Source organism: Nothobranchius furzeri, chromosome 13, assembly GCF_043380555.1.
Source record: "Nothobranchius furzeri strain GRZ-AD chromosome 13, NfurGRZ-RIMD1, whole genome shotgun sequence".
Lineage (NCBI taxonomy): Eukaryota > Metazoa > Chordata > Actinopteri > Cyprinodontiformes > Nothobranchiidae > Nothobranchius > Nothobranchius furzeri.
In genome coordinates, this window is record NC_091753.1 from 30,091,286 (window position 1) to 30,113,606 (window position 22,321).

General features: G+C 38.9%; 3 protein-coding genes across 5 annotated transcripts in view; 1 reads left to right on the forward strand and 2 right to left on the reverse strand.

Moving 5' to 3' along the window:
• Positions 1–1,082: 1,082 nt before the first annotated feature.
• On the reverse strand, positions 1,083–4,462 carry LOC129157069 (coiled-coil domain-containing protein 106-like). Its single transcript, XM_070543236.1, has 4 exons — positions 4,198–4,462; positions 3,676–3,834; positions 2,760–2,966; positions 1,083–2,034 (listed from the first exon to the last, which is right to left on the reverse strand). The coding sequence occupies exons 1-4, from the start codon at positions 4,460–4,462 to the stop codon at positions 1,712–1,714; spliced, it is 954 nt and encodes a 317-aa protein (XP_070399337.1). The 3' UTR covers positions 1,083–1,711.
• Positions 4,408–9,666, forward strand: LOC129157068 (uncharacterized). Of its 3 annotated transcripts, none has more exons than XM_070543485.1 (4): positions 4,408–5,446; positions 5,669–5,993; positions 6,080–6,269; positions 6,681–9,666. In XM_070543485.1, the coding sequence occupies exons 2-4, from the start codon at positions 5,839–5,841 to the stop codon at positions 7,143–7,145; spliced, it is 810 nt and encodes a 269-aa protein (XP_070399586.1). In that variant the 5' UTR covers positions 4,408–5,446; positions 5,669–5,838; the 3' UTR covers positions 7,146–9,666. The 3 variants fall into 3 exon arrangements, with proteins under 3 accessions (XP_070399586.1, XP_070399587.1, XP_070399585.1); XM_070543486.1 differs by having other exon boundaries at positions 5,713–5,993; XM_070543484.1 differs by having other exon boundaries at positions 5,886–5,993.
• A 171-nt stretch (positions 9,667–9,837) lies between these two features.
• serpini1 (serpin peptidase inhibitor, clade I (neuroserpin), member 1) overlaps positions 9,838–22,321 on the reverse strand; it is a 30,931-nt gene continuing 18,447 nt past the window's right edge. The window contains exons 3-9 of the mRNA XM_015951803.3: positions 21,198–21,428; positions 20,898–21,092; positions 17,300–17,504; positions 17,015–17,112; positions 16,355–16,441; positions 16,170–16,259; positions 9,838–11,984 (exon numbers count right to left, since the gene is read on the reverse strand). Of these exons, the coding sequence (XP_015807289.3) occupies positions 11,908–11,984; positions 16,170–16,259; positions 16,355–16,441; positions 17,015–17,112; positions 17,300–17,504; positions 20,898–21,092; positions 21,198–21,428 (983 nt within the window). The 3' untranslated portion in view covers positions 9,838–11,907. The remainder of the gene's footprint in view (positions 11,985–16,169; positions 16,260–16,354; positions 16,442–17,014; positions 17,113–17,299; positions 17,505–20,897; positions 21,093–21,197; positions 21,429–22,321) is intronic.

Consider the following 22,321-nt stretch of genomic DNA (forward strand, 5'->3'; position numbering starts at 1 on the left):
AAGTTATGTCCAAAACAAACAGAAGTCCGCAACAGCGCAAGGACCGCCCCCATACCCTCTTTATGCCATCATCGCGTAATCTTTTGTGAAAAGGACACCACATTACCACCACGGTCTGACTACTTATAAACGACTTAAGGCTCCCTGATGCCGTCATGACGTTTGCTAAAATGGCTTATGTCTCTCAGCTGGCCAGAACGCCTTACGATTCCCCCAAAGTAGCTGGCCCAAGTGGCTGGGGAGAGGGAAGTCTGGGCCTCCCTGCTTAGGCCACTGCCCCCACGACCCAACCCTGAATAAGCGGCTGAAAATGGATGGGTGGTTCAATCAGACAGATTTATGGTTCGTGTGAATATTTATGATTTATTAAAGGACACTCATCTTCCTTGGGGTGTCCAGCAGTTTTTTGCTACCCCTTGGAGACACCACTGCTTGAATTTATAAGTGATTTAATGTAATTTACCATAACAGGAAATTTCATCAGCCTATTGTAGCAATACGTGAACAACCCTGCCATATTGGTAGGGGAGACGCCAACCATTAAAATGATTTAGATTAATGTGGATACTGAAAATTTGGTACCACTTTACAATAAGGCTCCCTTATAAATGGCTGATAAATGGTTTATAAATGTCTTATTAATCAATCTATAATGCCTTATATATGACTAATAAACATTTATTATGCATTAATTAAGGGTGAAAAAGACACTAAACTTACTAGTTTCTTGCCAAATAGTGAACCAAATCTGTTGACTTATGTACTTTATCTAGACTTCATATATTAAACATTTCAAACTAAGAAACTACCTTTTAAGCACTATTAGCATTTGTAAACAAGGTTTTGGGCAACTAATAATGTACCTTATAACTGCATTATAAATACTTACAATGATTAAAGGGAGGCTTATTGTAAAGTGTAAAATATGTCTTTATTCATTAATAGTTAATAAACATTTATAAATGCAAACTGGAGCCTTATTGTAAAGTGTAAAACATGTCTTTATTTATTAATGATTAATAAACATTTATAAATACAAACTGGAGCCTTATTGTAAAGTGTAAAACATGTCTTTATTTATTAATGATTAATAAACATTTATAAATACAAACTGGAGCCTTATTGTAAAGTGTAAAATATGTCTTTATTTATTAATAGTTAATAAACATTTATAATTACAAAAGGGAGCCTTATTGTAAAGTATAAAACATGTCTTTATTTATAAATGATTAATAAACATTTATAAATACAAACTGGAGCCTTATTGTAAAGTGTAAAATATGTCTTTATTTATTAATAGTTAATAAACATTTATAATTACAAAAGGGAGCCTTATTGTAAAGTATAAAACATATCAGTGTTTATTAATGACTCTTAAACATTTTTAAATGTAAAATGAAACTTTTTTAGTATGAAACTAGTTAACATTTATTTATAACCAGTAAACTTTTTGAAGACTAGGGGCCTTACTATGAAAAGTATAACAAGCTGCCTTATAACATTAGACAATACTCTATCTTAACATGTGCAGTTGTTTTGGTTACACTTAGAACACACAAAACCTTCTAAACAAAAATGACAAGAAAAATCTTTGTTGTGTGGAAACTGAACACATAACTGAACAGATCGTTAAAAAATTACCAGTTTCACACACATCTGTTCTATAGCTAAATATGCTGAAACAGAACAAGTCAGATAACTGAGTAGGCTTTCAGACAGACTTGCCTCTTCGAATTGGAAGCAAAGATCCATCAGCCTTCATGCTTTCTATTTTGTTTTTCACTTCATCATTGCTTTGAATCTCTTCCTCACATCGCTTAGCAAAATGGAGTACCGTCTCTCCACTGGGCTTGTTGGAGATCAGCTCCTGGTAAACAAGAGGAGCTGCGATAGCGAGCTCAGCAACTGATGCCGTGGACACAACTGTGTTTCTGTCAATCCCATGCTTCTGAAAAGCTTTGGACAAGGTCTTCATCTTTGGAAATGTCTTGAGGAGGGACTTGTATCTCTGCACAATCTGACTTGGTGTTCGGACTGAGAATCAAATTAAAACAAAGAAAACTGTTAGAAACAAATGCTCATGGCACACAATACAATCTGTTACTATAATTTACACACACATGCATATACGTGTGTGTGTGTGTATGCATTTCTAAAAATGTGCATCAGTCCAAACCTTATATTCAAGTTTGGTGTCAAATACAATGTAGTTTGAAGAAAATATTTAAATGGTAATTTTATCTCCAAAGTACATAACTTCTAGCCTGGCCTGCCAGACTAGACTTCTGCACAGAGAGTCTGGTAACTCACAGGCAGAGAGGCACATGAGGGGCGGGATTAGCCAGCTCAAAAATGACCAATCAAAAAAAAAAAAAGGTGGAAATGCCAACTGTACCATGTGACGCAGTAGTTTTTTAGCTGTAGTAAAAAATGGAGCCTGGTAATGGCGCAAACATCTTTCTTTAGAAGAAAGATTTTTAGCGGTTCTTGTTGTGGTTTCAAAGACATGTCCAAGTCTTTTACAACAGAGGAAAGAGCCGCGGTGAACTCCGCTTCAGACATAATTGTTTATGAGAAATTGAGCTTCACTGTGTGTGTGACATACGCTGCTCAGTGATGATTGGTTTGGTTAGCATTTTCAGGGGGGTGGGGTTATTTACATAGGAGAGTTACCAGACTCTTTCTCTGTGCAGAATTAAACAGAGGAGGACTCTGGCAGGCCAGGCTACATATCTTCTGAACATAAGTATTTTGCTCACCACACTGCCGGAACTTCTTTTCCTCCTTCTTGTATTTCTTGGCTTTTGAATGCTTGTTTTTGAATTTGCGCTTTTGCTTCTTTGGGGGTGAAGATGAGGATGAGGATGACCACTCAGATGATGCAGATGAAGATGTGGAAGATGAATCCAAGTTTTCAGAAGGATTGTTGATAAACGTATCATTTAATGGTTCGTCTTTAGGTTGCGCTGCAGAAAAAAATGGATGAATTTAGAATTTTTTTTAACACATATCAGGTAACACAGAGTGAAACAAACATGCAAAGTAGCTGCCAATTTCATTTCATTACACAATGGATGATTTTGTCAGCTTATGTGCTTTGACAGAATGAGAATGATGCACCCTTCTGAGTGAAATAATATACATGTGGCTGGGCAAATCTAATTTTTGTAGACTATAGAATAATAAAACAGTATAATGACTGAGTGTTGTTGTCCAATACAACATTAAATGTCAGTAATTGGCAGTAATTACCTATTACCGTGGTGTTTAAAGGAGAAAAAGGGGAAAACTAAGTTGCTGGTACTAAGAGATAAAGTGGCACAACTACAAACCATCTAAATGAACACTTTGATGTCGAAATGTGTATTTTAAATTAATTATTAAAGTATGTAAATGAAAATGTATTTATTCGTGAGAGCACAGACAACTGTAAGATAACAGATAATAAACAGATAATAGGTAATGGCATAATACACGCCAATTAATTAATCAATAGGTTTAAACCCAATTAGAACAAGTTATTTTTAAGAGTTAACTGGCATAACACCAAAGAGTAACTATTTTTTATCAACACAGTGACAATAAGGGATCTTCATGTATATTTATAAATTGTCTGATGTTTATCACAATAATCTAAAATTAAACAATGTTTATGAAACTAGTTTAATGTCATACTTGACAGAGATGATAGCTGACTTCGGAGGAAATCCCTCTCTCCTTCCAGTTCTTCAATTCTCATCTTTTGCCACTCCAGCTTCTCCTTAAGAAAAGCAACTTCCTGTCTCTCCTTATTAAGAAGCACAGTTGCAGTAGGGGCAAGGCCAGAAGAAGTATCTAAAAAAAAAAACAAAATTTAGACACACATTAACAACAGTAGCAGAATCTCTAATCTAAACTAGGCAAACTAAATGACAGCAGAAACAAAAATATCTACTTTAAATGGTAACAATACAAATGTAAAAAATGTTCTGAGACAAACACCTGTTGTAGAGCAGACACTTCCTGAACAAAATAAATTATTCCTCCATGTTACCACACTGGGGTTATTCATAATGATATAAATGTATATACATTTACTAACTATTAAAAAATATAAAACTTTGTGAGGTTTCACTTTCGTAATAATTAATAGTACCAGAGATAGCTAGGCACTGTAGCAGCCAAATGGTTCATTGTTAGCATTAAAACATTCCTCACCATCACGTTTCTCTGTTGACAGCGTTGGTTTAGTGTTAACGTTATCCAGTCGCTGCTTTTTGTTTTTCTTTGAACGCGTGCTGACCGCAGGTGTCGCAGTGGAACAGGAATCTTTCTCTTCAGGTCCATCCACGGCGCTGCCGTAGCTAGCTAGCGTCAGTCCGTGTCGGTTTGACTGGTGGATCCACCTCAGCTCCGACGCACACCGATGGGAGGGACTTCCGTAATAAGATTCACTGTGATTGGATGTTTGAACTAAGCTCATCTCTGTATGGCTAATTTTCGTTTTATTCCTTTTGGCGCGACGATGGGTAGTTTTCATATGCAACCTAAAAATCCAGCGGGAAACGCTTCATAACTGAGTCCAATGCACTATAAGAGGTGAGCAAATTGTTTTATTTTTTTGTATGCAGGGTTGTTCTTTTAATTATAAGTCAGTTTTAAATATTACTTTAGCTGATGAAGAAAAATCAGTTTTAAGAATGAAAATGTTTTGTGTAAATGTAGCATGTTTTGTATTAACTTAACTAAATATTCTTGTTCCTGTTGTGTTAGCCATTTTTACATTTTTCTTTGAAAATTATCAGCATTTACAAGTTCGCTTGCAGGGAAGAGTAGTCATAAATAATGATAATTAACATATTTATTAAAAACCCATTTATCTTTCTTTTTTTGGTCAATCTTAGTAAGTCAACATAATTATAAATTCAGGTTTTTATTTAGCAAGTGTTACTTCCTGTTGAGCTGTGTATTGTAAAAAGAAAAAAAAAACAACACAAATAGATTGCAGAGGCAATACAGTTTGTAACTGTATGTGCTGTGTTTTTTAAGTAAGTAAAATAAACTGGAACTAGAAATGTTTATATCTTGATTTTTTTTGTGTGTTTGAATTTTTTGGTCAGATTAATGGTTTTACATTTTTCCTTGACTTTTCAAAGAATGCTTCGAGAATTATACAAAGACTTGATCTGTTGCTATATCAGTGACCTTTTTTTTTACCTATGACATTCTGAAGATACCAGTATTTCAATGTAATAATATAATTAAATAAAGCTATAATTTTTCCTACTAGAATGCCTCTTGGGATGAAGTTGCGCACTCATACAGAGGGAAAACAAACTAAAAAGAAGACTCTGAGGCTGATTAAATGGCTGCAAAAGAAACACCTTCTAAAGAAGAAGCTGAGATGCCCTGTTTGCCACCATAAGATGAAAATGATATCTGTGGTGAAGAAAGACCAATTTATGTGGTATGAATGCATGATAATGTAGAACATTTAACATCACATTCTGATATTAAAGGCAGGGTGCGTAAGTTGGAATTGTTAAAATAATTTTGACCATCTGACCTTGTTCTATGAGAAAAAGTGTGATCTTTCATATTTTATTTTTCTCCTAAGTCCCTCCCCTGGCTTTACTAAACTAATAATTTCTGCAAGCCTACCACATTGGCCAATAGCACTACATTTCAGATGTTCTCTCACTTGACTCGGCTTTCCCTGCATGTGCACGTTAGGAGGCGTGGCTTTCGGCTCATTCAGGAAGGTCGGGGATAGAGCAACAGCCCTTCAAATTTTAAAAGCAAGACACAGTGCTAACTTTATCTCAATATTTATTTATTTTTTAATATAATTTTGTGATAATGTTTATAGGTTCATTTATTTACCTCACTTTTTGGTTTGTTCTCAGGTGCTGCAAAAGAGCAAGTCATAGAAAAGTCTCCAGAACAATTAGAACTGGCTCCCTCTTTGAGAAATCAAAATCTTCTCTTTTCAGTTGGATGAAGTTCATCTACAGGTAGCCTGTGTGTATGAATGTCAACAGGAATAGCAGTTAATAATAGGGCCTCAGTGAGTTTTGATTGGTTTTCATTTCTGTCGCAGATTTTCACAAGGGCTCAGGCTTGATGATGATGTGGCTGGCAGCTCCAAAACATTAAGTGCCATGGCAAAGCGTATTCGACAAGTCTGCTTCAGTGCAATGGAAAGACACGGAGTAAATAAAGGGCACTGTCTTGGTGGTCACAAAGAATTTGTGGTTATGGATGAAAGCTGTCTCCGTCATCAGCGAAAGGTTGTAAACTCTCAGACCCCTTTGTTATTATCAGTCCAGATCTGAACATGTCCCCTAAACATATAAGTTTTAAGTTTTTACCATTACATTTAAGAATCAATATAGTAAAACTGTTACAACCAAACAAAAACAATCTGTTAATAAACATTATTATATCAATTACTATGATGATTTGAATCACTTGAGTCAGAATTTAACTAAATTAAAGTTTGTAAAAGTAGTCAATTAATCCATAAAGGAAATGAATGACAGAAAACAGCTTTTTTATTCAACATCTTTGTCATGCTGTTAATAAAGTTAAAATACAATTTACTTTAATAATAGCAATACAATTAAAATGTTAAGATGCAAACTGCATTTAAGAACATACTTTGTAAATATTCTGTTTAACCTTAATCTTTTTTTTTTCAGTATGCACGTGGACGCTTCGGAAATGCTTGGAAAAGAAAGAAATGGGTCTTTGGACTGATGGGAGTGAAAGACAAAAGGCGAAGGCTCGTGTTAAAACTTGTAGAGAAACGAACAAGGCGTCACCTTGTTCCTCTGATCAGACAGCATGTTAAGTCGGGTAGTGCCATTATCAGTGATGAGTGGAGAGCCTACAAGAATGTCTTGACAAACATGGGGTACAAACATTACACAGTAAATCACAGCAGGTGGTTTGTTGATCCTCACTCGGGCAGTCATACACAACATATTGAAAGAGCTTGGATGACAATTAAAGGACATATTCGCAGACTAAGAGGAAATCGTACAGAGATGTTGTTGGAGGAACATCTTAAAGTTCTCGAATGGTCATCTTGGCTTGGTTCAAAACATCCTGATGGACCACTGGGACGCTTATTCAAGGACATATGGAAATCATTCCCAGTTTAACCTGAATCTCTTCTACAACAGTTTTTTTTTAGGGAGGGTGTATTTGGTGTGTTTGATGAGTTTGGATGTTGTGCTACACTTACAATACATGAACATTTTTGACAGTAGTTAACATAGTTTGTACAAATATTTTAAGCATTTAGTGTAACTCTGAAGTTTAACAAATTTAAACATTTAAGACTAATTTTTGGTATTTATAAATGTTTATTAGTCATTAATAAATAAAGATATGTTTTATACTTTACAATAAGGCTCCAGTTTGTATTTATAAATGTTTATTAATCATTAATAAATAAAAACATGTTTTACACTTTACAATAAGGCTCCAGTTTGTATTTACAAATGTTTATTAATCATTAATAAATAAAAACATGCTTTGCACTTTATAATAAGGCTCCCTTTTGTATTTATAAATGTTTATTAATCATTAATAAATAAAGACATGTTTTACACTTTACAATAAGGCTCCAGTTTGTATTTATACATGTTTATTAATCATTTAGATAAAGTACATAAGTCAACAGATTTGGTTCACTATTTGGCAAAAAACTAGTAGGTTTAGTCTCTTTCTCACCCTTAATTAATGCATAATAAACATTAATTAGTCATATATAAGGCATTATAGATTGATTAATAATACATTTATAAACCATTTATTAGCCATTTATAAGGGAGCCTTATTGTAAAGTGGTACCGAAAATTTTAACACAATTAGAGTGGTTTAAAATTTATAGTTCACAAATACATTGATTTAAAATGAACAGAAAACTGTAAAAAAAAGTGAATAATTTTAGTATGATTTTGTGAATAGATTTACAATATTATCAACCTATTTATGCAAAATACAGTTTAACTTCATTTTAGTAATATTTCACAGTGCTTTTAGTGATTTGTAAAAAAAAAAAATAAAACAATTACTCCTCCCAAAAAAATAACATTTGTCCATTTGGACAGTTTTTCCCTTGTTGTTTAGATGCCATTTTAGCATCGTTTGTGCAAATGGCATAAAATTTTGTAGCAAAACCTGTCTCTTGACAAATTTTGAAATTCAATTTGGAAATTGGAAAAAAGACCAAGGGATCCACTATGAAAAAAAAAAACACCACCCTCTTGTGACCTTTGAGGACAAAAACATCCACATGTAAAAGTGGCTATAAAATCCTTATACATTTATATTTCTTTAGGCTTTTTTTGAGTTATGTTAAACAACTTCAGCCCTGCTCAAACCTGTAAAAACTTGGCCATTTTGAGGATTTTAACCCTTCAAATTTTAGTTTGATTACTCAATGTCATATCTGGAATTTATTTAAAAAAAATCAGTTATTTTCCAAAAAAAAAAAAAACCCTTTTCTTCCTAGGGTATTTATTAGAAATCAGTCTTAGTTATGTTATGAAATATTTGAAAATGTAAAACTTTTGCTTCAATTGTTTTTGCGTAGCAGCAGATTTAAGCTTTACCATCCTCGTATGACTATCGAGGCAAAACACGTCCCATTGACTTCCATTCAAACCACAATTTTTGATTCTGTAACATCTGTAAAAAAAAATCATGCATCCTGTGATTTTTACCTTTTTTTTTTGCTAAAAATGCAATAAAATAAAACAAAGTAAAAACAAATCTTCAAACAGAAAATAATTGAAACAATGGATGGATTACACAGAATGAAAGTACAAATGTTTATTAGAGTTTTATTTTGGAGAAAAGTAGTCAAATTGGCAAATAGATCTTTTGATTTAGAAGGGTTAAAATTATAAAATGGCTGAAGTTTTTTTTTAGATTTGAATAGGACTGAAGTGGTTTTACAGATTTATGAAACAAAAAGTAAAAAATATGAATGTATAAATTGTTTACAGCCACTTTTACGAGCGGATGTTTTTGTCCTTTAAGGACACAAGAGGTAGTAGATTTAAGTGAAACCTGAAGGTTAAGTAAGTGAACATGAATTACTTCCTGCCTCTGTAAAACGGTAAACCTGCAGTACTTTTTTATGAAAGTCATATGTAGTTCCTGTTGGGTACAATTATTGGGGAGGAGGAAGGATGAACGTTGTGCACATAATGAGACCATAAGGCACAGATATTACACCAGCTGGAGGAAGTCATTTAGATTATAAATAACCTCCTCATGAGCTGTTGCTCCTCGGTGACATAGCTAATCCAGACTGGAGACATTTAAAGCTAACTGTTTATTTTTTTTCATGAACTGATTTAAAAATGAATGAAAATTTAAGCCAACTGCTAATCTTCCTTTAGCTGAATGAACCGTCTTTCCAATTAACTTTAGGTCTAAAGATGAGCATCCAGAATGCTGTTTTACTTTGTGCATGGTTAAAAAGAAAAAGTTAATACTTGCTTGTTTTCAGCTGCATGTCTTTGCATTTCTAACAACTAGGTGATACAGACTTGAATTTACTCCACATAACATTTGGCAGGAAATGATCAGTCCTGGCAAAATGAGTTCCACATGGAGAGCCAGCTTCTGCCATGCTTACTGTCTTTTATTATTCTGGTGCTCCTTACAAACACAGATTGTGTTTATCAGTCAAAATTAAACCATTTTTCTTGAAGAACCCAGCTCAGGCATATGTTAGAATGTCCACTGCAACTTATTTTCTTGTTTTTTCAAGCCCCCCCCCAAAAAGCTGGAACGTATTTTATAACCATTTTTAAAACAAACTCTTCACAAACACAGTCGGACTTATGTATTTTAATGGCAACACATTCATGTTTAATCCAGTAAAAGAATCATTACAGCTGGTGTTACTGTTTCTACATCCACAACTCGTCCTCAGCACACCTGCAGTCTGCAGTCCGTCTCTATGGCAACCTGCCCTAGTTACTCACCTATAGGACGCCTAGCTGGGGCTTTGCCAACCACCCAGATATGATAAGGCATAATAATTCATCAGTGGTTAATTCATATGACTGAAAAAAACATCACAATAATGTCAGAATTTAACTAAGGTTCACTGCATGAGGAAGAAAAAGTTTGCACAATCTGCAAAACATTCTAAATTCTGAATATATATATATATATATATATATATAACAGTGCTGCGTGATGGCGCAGTTGTTATCACTGTTGTCTCGCAGCACGAAGGTTGCAGGTTCGAAACTCGGAAGCGGCCTTTCTGCGTGGAGTTGCGTGTTCTGCCCATGCATGCATGGGTTTCCTCCGGGTACTCCGGTTTCCCCCACAGATCACAACATGCCCTATAGGTTAACAATTGTAAGTCGCTTTGGATAACAGCATCTGCCAAATAAATAAACATAAACACACTCACTGGCCACTTTATTGGGTACATCTTGCTAGTACTGGGTTGGGCCCTCTTTTGCCTTCCGAGCTGCCGTAATCCTTCATGGCATAGATTCAACAAAGTATTGGAAACATTCCTCAGAGACTTTGGTCCATATTGACATGATAGCATCGTGCAGTTGCTGCAGATTTGTCAGCTGCGCATCCATGATGCAAATCTCTTGTTCCACCACATCCCAAAGGTGCTCTATTGGATTGAGATCTGGTGACTGTGGAGGCCATTTGAGTACAGGGAACTCATTGTCAAGTTCAAGAAACCAGTCTGAGATGATTCCAGCTTTGTGACATGGTGCATTATCCTGCTGGAAGTAGCCATCAGAAGATGGGTACACTGTTGTCATAAAGGGATGGACATGGACAGCAACAATACTCAGGTAGACTATGGCATTGCAACGATGATCTCAACTACTCAATTTTGGTGAGCCTGTGTGAATTGTAGCCTCAGGTTCCTGTTCTTAGCTGACAAGAGTTGTAGCCGGTGTGGTCTTTTGCTGCTGTAGCCCATCTGCCTCCAGGTTAGACGTGTTGTGCCTTCAGAGATGCTCTTCTGCATACGTTGGTAATAACGAGTCGTTATTTGAGTTACTGTTGCCTTTCTAACAGCTCGAACCAGTTTGGCCATTCTCCTCTGACCTTTGGCATCAAGAAGGTATTTTTGCCAACAGAACTGCCACTCATCAGATTTTTTTCTAATTTCTCTGTAAACCCTACAAATGGTTGTGCGTAACAATCCCAGATTAGCTGTTTCTGAAATACTCAGAACAGGCGTAATAAATAAAGTGACCAGTGAGTGTGTGTGTGTGTGTGTGTGTGTGTGTGTGTGTGTGTGTGTGTGTGTGTGTGTGTGTGTGTGTGTGTATATATATATATATATATATATATATATATATATATATATATATATAAAGAGGAGCTTTTTGGTGATTTCTACATTCAGTTCAATTCAATTCAAAAATACTTTATTAATCCCAGAGGGAAATTGATTTCTACATGTTGAGACGTGTGAGTTAAGAAGCTGCTGAGCCGAACTTAAAGGTGTTGTGCGTGGATGTTACACTGTATGTTCCGTTTACTCGTACAAATCCTACACTTATAGTGAATATTTACAACTTCTGACGTCATGTCTGTGTCTGAGAATTTAAAGCTTCCAGTATAAAAACACAGTCACATTAAGAGTTGTATGTCATGTTTCAGTATATAATATATCTTTTAGTATTTGGCTAATAAATATATGTGTGTATATATATATATATATATATATATATATATATATATATATATATATATATATATATATATATATGTATGTGTGTGTGTGTGTGTGTGTGTATATATATGTGTATATACTTTGTAAGGAGTATAAAACAGCTGAAGATGGTGAAAGAACAGGTAGCTTTTATGAGGTGAGGATTAGATTTTTTAAGACCGACAGGCTTGAAGTTGCATTCACATGGAGTCAAAGTCTTGGTCATTGAGCTCGATGACTTCGGGGGTCATGACCCGGCCGATGAAGAGGATGGATCCTGGAAGAAAAGGACAAACGGATACACACACGTGTAAGTATTACTCAGGCAAATGGCTACACAAAGCCTTTTATAACAAATAACACACTGCCCGGCACCAAAAAAAGTCGCCACCTGGATTTAACTAAATGAATAAGTGCAAGCCTCCTGTTGGGTAACTACTGCACTGACTGGCAACAAGTTATATTTAACCCCAACTGGTGCAACGAGTTGCTTCAGATTTGTTAAACAATCATGTTGAAAAACACATCTCGTTGTTGGGGAAAATGTGTTAGGCCCAACTTATAGTTCTCCATCAGCTCGATTGTGGATTTTCACTCAAGCACTGATGGAGATGTTTTCTCTTTGGACTTCTCTGTCACCTGGGGAGAGCTGCAAAGCAATTTGCTGATAGGACAACAGAGGGCATAGCCCTTTTCTGGGGTATCCCGCCATCATTACAGTCACGTATCCAGTCCAAGATGGTGTATTTACTATTGTGAATACACTGATTGAATGTATTTCAGAAACCTTTTTTAATGAATAAATTTGTTCCTCTTTCTCCTCCACCTCTTCATGCAATCTGCACCTCTAATGCCACGTTTCTTGTCATTTCCGTCCACGAATAAAACGCCTGCTGCGTATCTTTGTACTCCGTCAGTCACGAGTGAATAAATGTTCATATTTTCTGATTTTTCCGTGAGGCATTCTTCAATCTTTTCCCTGTCTGCTGCTAGATATCTTTGTATTTTTGAAGGGGAAATTCAATTCAATTCAAGTTTATGTATATAGCGCCAAATCACGACAAGAGTCGTCTCAAGGCACTTCACATAATAAACATTCCAATTCAGGTCAGTTCATTAAGCCAATCAGAAATAATGTTTCCTATATAAGGAACCCAGCAAATTGCATCAAGTCAAACAACAATGGCGGTGCTGTTGATGAATTTAAAGGAAGCAGCGTCCTGAACATTCACAGGGTTGCAGCCTCTGTCACTTTCAACACAGTTAAAAGTTGGGCATGTCTCCGTCTGCCTCTGCGAGCCCGTCCGAGAGCCCTTGCATGATGCATAATGGTGTTGCGTTTCCCTGTACCGACACAGATGGAGAGGTAAAAATTGGGCTTTAGCCTATTTGAGAAGGGTGAAATAGGCTTCTCAAAATTTGCAAGACGTAAGGAAGATGTATGGAAGAAAAGAAAGAAAATAATCTTTTCTATAGCGCCCCTCAAGATAAAAATCACGAGGTGCTTCACAAGAACAAAAAATTCAAAATATAAAAAATATTTAAAAAAAGATTAAAATATTGTTAAAAAGAGAAAAAAATTGATTAAAAATGTAAGGAAAGGTAAAGAGGGAAATCAGTGGATCCAGGGAAAGGCAAAGTTGAAAGAGCAGAATAAGGAGAGGGTGATGAAGGTCACAGCAAATCCAGCCTGAATAGGTGAGTTTTCAGCTGCTCTTTAAAGGAGACCACTGAGTCCACTGATCTCAGGCTCAGGGGGAGAGAGTTCCAGAGTCTGGGGGCCGCAGCAGCAAATGATCTGTCACCTTTGGTCTTTAGCCTGGTGCTGCACAACCAGTAGGCTTTGGTCACTGGACCTCAGGGACCTGCTGGGGGTGTAGGGACTAAGAAGATCACCAATGTAAGATGGTGCTTGTCCATGTAAGGCCCTATAGACCAGAACCAGGATCTTGAAATGAACCCTGAAGTTGACTGGCAGCCAATGAAGCTGGAGGAGAAACGGGGTGATGTGGGTGTTTGGAGGACTTGGTCAGAAACCGAGCACAGGCATTCTGAACCACCTGTAGATGGTTCAGGGAGGTTCTGCTCAGACACGTGAAAAGAGAGTTACAGTAGTCTAAGTGTGAGGAGATGAAGGTATGGATAACTGTCTCAAGTTCAGAGCGGGACAGAATGGGACTCAGCTTAGCAATGTTCCTGAGATGGAAGAAGGAAGAGCGAACAAGAGAACTGACATGAGAATCCAGGGTGAGAGCTGGGTCAAAGGTCACACCAAGATTCCTGACAGAGGGTTTGGTGTGGGAAGCAAGCTGACCAAGAGAGTCTCTGACTTTGGGAACCAGCTTGTCTGGAACACCGATGAGGATCTCAGTCTTATCTTCATTCAGCTGTAGAAAGCTCCCAGCCATCCAGGTTTTGATAGAGTCTAAGCAGGTGTGTAACAGCTGCAGCTTAGACATCTCATGGGACTTAAAGGAGATGTACAGTTGGATGTCATCTGTGTAAAGAAGGTAGGAGATTCCTTTAAAACAGAAGGAGCAGAAGAGGAGGAAAGGTAGTAGCTCCAGTACAGAACCTTGTGGGACACCATGAGTGAGGGAGGTGGTGGAGGACCGAAACTTGAAGACGGCCACAGAGAAGGGACACTCAGACAGATGTCAGGAGAACCACTCCAGAACAGATCCTGATAGGCCTACCCAGTCTCTCAGCCTCTCCAGTAGCAGGTGATGGTCAACAGTGTCAAATGCTGCAGTCAGGTCCAGCAAGACCAGAACAGAACAGTCCCCTGCAGGGAATAAAGCCCGCAACAAAACACACTGACAATTTATTCTCATGTGCAACAGAGACGATACTGCTGATGGTGTTAAACAGCACCTTGGGGCTCTCTTAGCTCTGGGACACCAGGTTGGACAAATAGGCAACCCTCGCGTGTCTGACTGCAGTTACCTGCAAATGCTGTTGCTAAACCAAGGAGTAGGGTTTACTGCAAAACTGATCTGGAACTGACAGGACAGATGTTGTCTAGAATGAAGATACAGTGCTCATTAAAGTGAGTAGTTAAGGTATCTGGGTCATTGTCAGAAGAACAGCGTAGAAGAAGGCTGAGGACTAGTGAGTGTGAAAGCCACTGTCCGTGATGAAACATCCAAGATCCATAAGTATGGCAAGGATAAGGCCCCAACAGATGATGTGCTCAGTGAATGTCTCAGACAATGGCGAACATAGGAGGAGACGCTGGAAATAACCTACCATCATGGGAGGATAAACACCTACATGGGATGTACGGCCAACAGATAACTGAATTGGCCAATATCAAGAAATCCTACCAGCGGCTAGAAAGAGTTGGTCTGAAGGACAGCACAGAGGCACTCATGGATGCACAGGAACAGGCCCTGAACACCAGAGCAGCAGAGGCAAGATCTACCACACCAGACAAGACCCAAGGTGTAGGCTATGCAAAGAGGCCCCTGAGACAATCCACTGCATAACTTCAAGGTGTAAGATGCTGGCATGGAAAGCATTCATGGAACACCACAACCAAGTGGCTGGCATCGTGTACAGAAACATCTGTGCAGAGTATGGACTGGAAGCCCCAAGGTCAAACTGGGTAACACCACCTATGGTGGTAGAGAACAAGAGAGCCAAGCTCCTATGGGACATCCAGATCCAGACTGACAAAATGGTGATAGTGAACCAACCGGATATTGTGGTGGTGGACAAACAACAGAAAACAGCTGTTGTGGTTGATATAGTAATAGTAATGGCAACATTAGGAAAAAGGGGAACACGAGAAATTAAAGAAGTACCAGGACCTCAAAGAATAACTCGAGAAAACCTGGAGAGAGAAGACATCAGTGGTGCCCGTGGTCGTCGGGGCACTCGGGCAGTAACCCCAGACTGGAGGAGTGGCTAAAGCAGATCCCAGGAGAAACATCAGACATCTCAGTCCAGGAAAGCACAGTTCTAGGAACAGCTAAGATAATGCCCAGAACCCTCGAGCTCTGTAATTAACATCTGTATGTAAGCAGATGTCTGAGGCTATTGGCTAATGCTGAATGGGTTTAACATAAAATTGATGTATTACCTACAATATACCACAGTACAGAGTCAGACTATGACCTTAACGGATTTCTATAAAATCATGCATAATTCTTTAAAAAGGAGAAAAACTCATGATTTCCCCTTTAATAAACACACAACTAGCTATAACTATTTCAACTTGATTGATATTGAGCTAAAATGTGTTTTTCTAGAAGTTAAAATCAGCCTCAACACGTCTTTTAGCTCTGAGATCAGTCGTGTTCCCTAACTGTTTTTGTAATGTTGCATGAGATGGCACGGCCAAAACTGTCATAAATTAATTGTTTCTCCACATAAGATCATCTACATGTAGAGCCCTGGCATGAAAGAATGGACAACATGTACTCCTCTATAGAACGCTTCACCTCTCCTTCAAACACACCTGTCCTTCTGTTTCTGACGACAAAGAAGAATGGGTGATCTGCCATGACCTGTGGGTACAGCACCAGAGTCCTGGTCAGGGCAATCATTCCTGAAACAGAATAATACAGACGGGAATTGAGTTCTTATCGTTTCTAGCTGTGGATGGAAAACAAATGTTACGCTTTTAGGAAAAAGGAGGTGTACCAGATCCAACGGCTCCCTCTGCCCCCTCCTCCGTCACCTCCAGGTAAGCCTTCTGCACTGCCTTCCCAATGTACAGATCCTTACCATCTGTACGACACACATGGAGACATTCATCACCTTGTTCTTTTTATATTTTTACAATGCACATAAAACACGAGTGAGTTAATCATGTTGACTAATTTCTATGAGTAAGATGTCTGCTACTGATCACTCATTAGTGAAACCAACACTAAAGGACACAGATGGAACACGTCAAGCAACACTTCCTGATGACACGAACGAACAAAAAACTACAATTCTTCCAGGTTGTTCTCAACACTCATCTTTTATGAAACATATTTGCTGCTTTAGATGTGAAAGATTTGAATGCATTCCTCAGACTCTGTCTTTACAGATTTCTCTCTGAGGGTCTATTTTTAATATTTGATGTGACAGCACCAACCTTCTCACTCAACGCCAGTTACCTTGGTTACCTTAGAAAGCACAGACAGCTATTTCTTCCTGGCAAGGAGGAGATTAGATGTCACCCCGAAGCTTTTTGGGAGCTTATTTGTTCACATCTGTGTGTGTGTGTGTGTGTGTGTGTTATAAGAACTGACAGGTGAGTGCTGTACAGTACGTGTCAGCATTTTGCCGTGTTTGTTACGAACTGTGCGTCACCTGTCATGGCGGAGAGATCCGCATCGCTGGTGAATATTTTTTGAATTCCCAGCTCCTGCAGAGTGCTCCTCAGGTCAAGCTTCTGCTCCACCTTGAACCTGAAACACAATCCTAGTTAATCAAGAATCAGAAGAGATTATTCATATACTACAGATCCATTCCACGCTCCAAGTAGAACTGAATGTAAATGTTGAACTGTAAAATATGTGAAAGCCGAAGAGTCGTTTTGAATTGAATTGGTTTTCTGAAAATGAGGCATGAAGAAGCAGATCACCAACTACTTACCTTGGCAGATATACTTCCACCTTCTGCCGTTTGACGTTGTTGGCCCACTCCTCCAGGAGGGGCGCTTTGATGATGGGCTCCAGAGAAGACAGAGGCACCTCCTGCCGAGGCAGCACGATCATCATGGACATATCCTCTCCCTCATATGGCATCTCTAACACTTGGTACACGCCACCGGCCTCCTGGGACCCGTCACTAAACTCGCCTGTTAGAAACAAAAAACAACCAACAGCAGTGAAAGGTAGAGTATGTACATGTATACTGGATAAGATAGGATAGCTTAATTCAGTGGTTCCCAAACTTATTTAGCCGCGCACCCCCTTCTATATCCCGACCATGTCGACGCACCCCCAGCCCCCCCCCCCCCCACACACACACATCACGGCATGGCTATAGATAGATAGATAGATAGATAGATAGATGATAGATGATAGATGATAGATAGATAGATAGATAGATAGATAGATATAGATAGATAGATATAGATAGATAGATAATAGATGATAGATAGATAGATAGATAGATAGATAGATAGATAGATAGATAGAGATAGATAGATAGATATAGATAGATAGATATAGATAGATAGATAGATATAGATAGATAGATAGATATAGATAGATATAGATAGATAGATATAGATAGATAGATAGATAGATATCAGACGTCAAGCTAAACAGACAGGGTTAAAAAAAATATGATCGACCTTTTTCCCCATCACTTTCATTTTTTAAATAGTAATTAATAAGCATTCGATACCATTACAATTTCCTTTGATTTAATTTTAAATAAATATTTAGAGTGCCCAGGTAGCACATCAACAATGAAATTTAACGGTTTTCTTAAAGTAGGAACGTTTAACCTGTGCGGCCAGAGCGCTCTCCTTCCTTCTGCTCTGCGTAAACCTGAACTGGCCACCTACTTGTGCGTAATCAAATGTCTATAGGGGAAAAGATATAGCCATGAGGTTCACTTTTGCCTCAGACCGACTTATTGCTGTTTTATGGTGTGGCTGAATCTGCGATCCGCTGCCACGCGGACAAGAATAACAAATGCTGCAGGTTCGGAGTCACTGGCTGGAGCGGACCCGACTTTAATACATCATCCCAAAATAGAAGCTAATATCTTAATTTGACCTGGAATGAAAAATGTTGTTATAAAACCTCTTAAAAGTTTTTATCACAGAGGAGGCAGAGCTCATTTCTGTCTTCAGTCTGACGGTATCAGTCTGGCGCGCCGGAGTTTGCGCAGCGTGCACTTATTGAATCTGTGTGTGTGTGTGTGTGCGCGCGCGGCACAGCTCCACGAAGATTGGTTTATGCTTGACGCATTCACTTTCCGCTTGGTGATGCGTCTCGCGGATGGAACGCGCTTCACAACTTGCAGCGTTTAAGTCACTGTGTCTCGTTAATGGTGCTATTTAAACCAATGTTGTAAAATGACTTCTGCCCAGCCCAGATGTGCTCACTTGTGCACCCGTGAGCCGTGGTTCCGGAACGCGTCTGACCTCTGACAGACGCACTCTAAACTTCAGATCTTCAGCGCGTGTGAGGTTTACAATGTCAGAACACCTGCATGAGACAGGTGTTAATTACAATCTGCCAGAATGACTCACCACCTTCAGATTTCTCCAACACCGTTAAAAATGATCAAATACGGAACATATCGGCGTGCGCAGGCCAGAGTGCTGAAGCTCGGCGCATTGTTATTATGAGGTTAGGGCACATGTGGAGGACACACACACACACACACACACACACACACACACACACACACACACACACACACACACACACACACACACACACAAGTAAAATATACTTGTTTTCAATTACATTTATTGGGCCCACTTACTTTTTCTTTGGCCCACCCACAAATGAGTTTTCTGGCTACGCTAATGGTGACACCTGACAGACTTATCTGAGCTCCGCAGCCATTACACTTTTCATCTCGCGCACCCCCTAGCGGCAGCTCGCGCACGCACCACACTTTGGGAATCCCTGGCTTAATTTATCATTTCAGTAAAACCTTTCCAAGATCAGACATACAGCACATAAAACACGCAAACAGGACAATGGTTGACTGTGGTCATGCAGCCATCATGGGGCTCCCATTATGTAGATAAAGAAATGGGTGACACAAGGGGGGGGAGGGATGAGGGAGGAAAAAAAAACATTTGCCCCCACTCTACCACCTACAGGGCACGGAGCTGACTTGCAGAAAAAACCCCACCAACATAAAAGCACATATTCAGACAGTCACAACATCATCCAACGTGTAGTGGGTGGGAGGGGTGGGAGGGGTGGGAATCCCCATGCACCTGAGGGAGGCCACAGCCATGTATCAGCGTGACCTTCAGCCTCTGCTGGCCAGGAGCAGGAGGAAAGTTCAGGGGAGGAGGAGAGCATCGAGTCCATGAGATGTTGTGTGTTCATACTTGTGTGTATGAGGCTGTGAGCAGGTCTAAGGCTGCTCAGTCATGGAAAAAATATGTAATTAATGTTAACGATCATTATTGTTATTCAGGTCATGTGCTGATAATGATCATCTCTAGAGGTTACTGTACCTTTTAATGTGATATTTTACTTGTTTTTTGAGGCAGCTTCCAAATGGAAATTTAACACCTTTGCACATTTTCTGATGTTATAAAAAGAAGTTAACGTAAACAAAGTGTTCATCAAACGCTCTTCCAAGGTTTTGTCCTTATTTTGCAGGAACAGATCTCTATATGCTCCAAACATGAAAATAAATAAATAAAAATAAAAAAGCATCTATCAGTTTTCTGTCAGTGTTTTAGGTATTATGAGCAATAAACAAGCCAATTAAAAAAGTCACTGTTTGTGATACGACAAACGGGGAAATAGAATAGAACCAATTCTCACATGCAAGATGTTTGCTGCTGGAGGAACAGCGGCTCCACTCACACTCGGCGTATATCGGAGCTTCTCAGCTCATAGTAGCCTGAGCAGAGGACGGGTGGGCATGGCCAGCTCCAGCTTATTTTCTTAAAGTGACAGAGCACTGAAATGGCTCGAGAATAAAACTGCTGAAATGACTATGTGTGAGGGGTTTTATGCAAAGAATGTCATGAGCATGTTTTGTTTCGATCATAAAACTATTATAATTTAAGAAAAAAGAGCCATAATATGTCTTTGAACCCTCCTGCTTTATGTTGAAGGGTTTTCAGTAGTAAAAATGCCGATACAACACCGTTTTTCATAGCTCAACACAAGCAGCTTGACATGAGCAAAAAGTGGCCTGAATCAAAATAGGAATAGCAAAGGTTTATGCAAGTAAGGGAAGTTTTATAGAAGCAGAAAACGGAGCTTACTGAGCAGAAAAGCAGAATAACACGCCACGAATATGAATATTTCAGAACTAAGATTAACATTTCAAATAACCCCTGGGAACAGTAGCCAAACACAAACTCCAGATAAAGAGCTACTAGTACAATTCTGCAGGCATACACCAAGCACGCGCGCACACACACACACACACACACACACACACACACACACACACACACACACACACACACACACACACACACACACACACACACACACACACACACACACACACACACACACCACTGTACCGTAGTAGAAGTCTCCCTGCTGATACATCATGAGGGTCTGAACCTCAGAGCCATCGTCTCTGCTGAAGGAAAAGGTCCTGGTATTCTCTGGCCTGAATTGATTTTTCCAAGAACCTCGGAAGTAGACGGCGTTCACTAGAGTCAAGCGGATCACGCTGGTGAAGTCCTCCGCGGACAGCAGAGCACAGATCTTACCTGTACAGAGAAATGCTGACAGCATTAGATTTTCTTATCTGGTGTGAAAATAACACAGGTTGGTGCGTTTGAGTGATGAGAATGTGTTAATGTTTTCCAACTCACTCTCCGTATGATTCTCCACCCAGCTGTTGATCCGCTCGGCAACCGCCGCCGAGTCGCTGAAGTCCACCGTTTCCACCTGCGCTCGGAAGAATTTCTTGATCAGATGCAGAAACTCGGGGTTAAAGCTGGCGTCCTCCTGCAGGAAGAGACTGTTGGCCAACCGGATCACGTGGTGGGCATCGTCATCGGAAAGTGCCTCGGTCAGGTTCTGGAGCAAAGAAAACTCCACACCTGGAAAGCAAAAACATATTCATCAGAATCAACTTAATTGGCACAGGAGTTAAGAGCTCCCCCCTTAATCGGAAGGATGCAGGTTCGAGCTCTGCTCAGTCTATCACTGTCGTTGTGTCCTTGGGCAAGACACTTAGCCCCCCTTTCCTCCTGGTGGTGGTCGGAGGGACTGGTGGTGCCAGGGTTCGGCACGCCTCGCCTCTGTCAGTGCGCCTCAGGGCAGCTGTGGCTACATCGTAGCTCACCCCCACCAGTGTGTGAATGTGTGTGTGAATGGGTGAATGACTGATTGTGTTGTAAAGCACTTTGTGGGGTTCCAGGACTCTAGAACAGTGGTTCCCAACCTTTTTCCCAAGGGACCCCGTTTTTTTTACCAGTAACATTTTTGATGACCCCCTCCCATTCTCTCTTCCAGTACAAACATTATTAAGAAATGATAAAATTGTTCAAGCACATTTTAATATGCTTTGATTCAATAGATAACAGTAAAAGTAGGCTCCAGTACAGAACAAAGTCATTAACAAAACCAAACAGAGCATAATGTGCTTGACAGTTTGTATTACTTTTCTGAAAACATTGTTTCTTGTAAACACTGATTAATCAATCATTCCTTTCAATAAACGTTTGACACATAAAAAATACACTGAGCAAAATGTACTTAAATGTGTATATTACTGTTTATACTAGATTATTTACTGTAAAGGCTGTGATTAATCAACCAGTCCTATCTTTAATGAACTTTTGACACTTGAAAATAAAACAGCAAGCTGAGCAAAATGTTCTTAAAAGTGTGTTACTCTTTCTGTACTAATTATTTCCTGTCTTAATATCAGTAAACTTTTCACTCACGAAAAAAAAATATGAGCAAAATGTAGGCTATAAACAAGTAATAA

Bases quoted from the DNA above. Each gene is read 5' to 3' on its own strand.
- LOC129157069 (XM_070543236.1), bottom strand. From the start codon at position 4,462: ATGAGCTTAGTTCAAACATCCAATCACAGTGAATCTTATTACGGAAGT. The intron at 2,967-3,675 runs GTATGACATTAA...TTTTTTCTGCAG, and splicing joins TCAGCTATCATCTCTGTCAA to CGCAACCTAAAGACGAACCA. The intron at 2,035-2,759 runs GTGAGCAAAATA...TTTGATTCTCAG, and splicing joins AAAGAAGTTCCGGCAGTGTG to TCCGAACACCAAGTCAGATT.
- LOC129157068 (XM_070543484.1), top strand. From the start codon at position 5,271: ATGCCTCTTGGGATGAAGTTGCGCACTCATACAGAGGGAAAACAAACT. The intron at 5,447-5,885 runs GTATGAATGCAT...GTTTGTTCTCAG, and splicing joins AAGAAAGACCAATTTATGTG to GTGCTGCAAAAGAGCAAGTC. The intron at 5,994-6,079 runs GTAGCCTGTGTG...TTTCTGTCGCAG, and splicing joins TGGATGAAGTTCATCTACAG to ATTTTCACAAGGGCTCAGGC.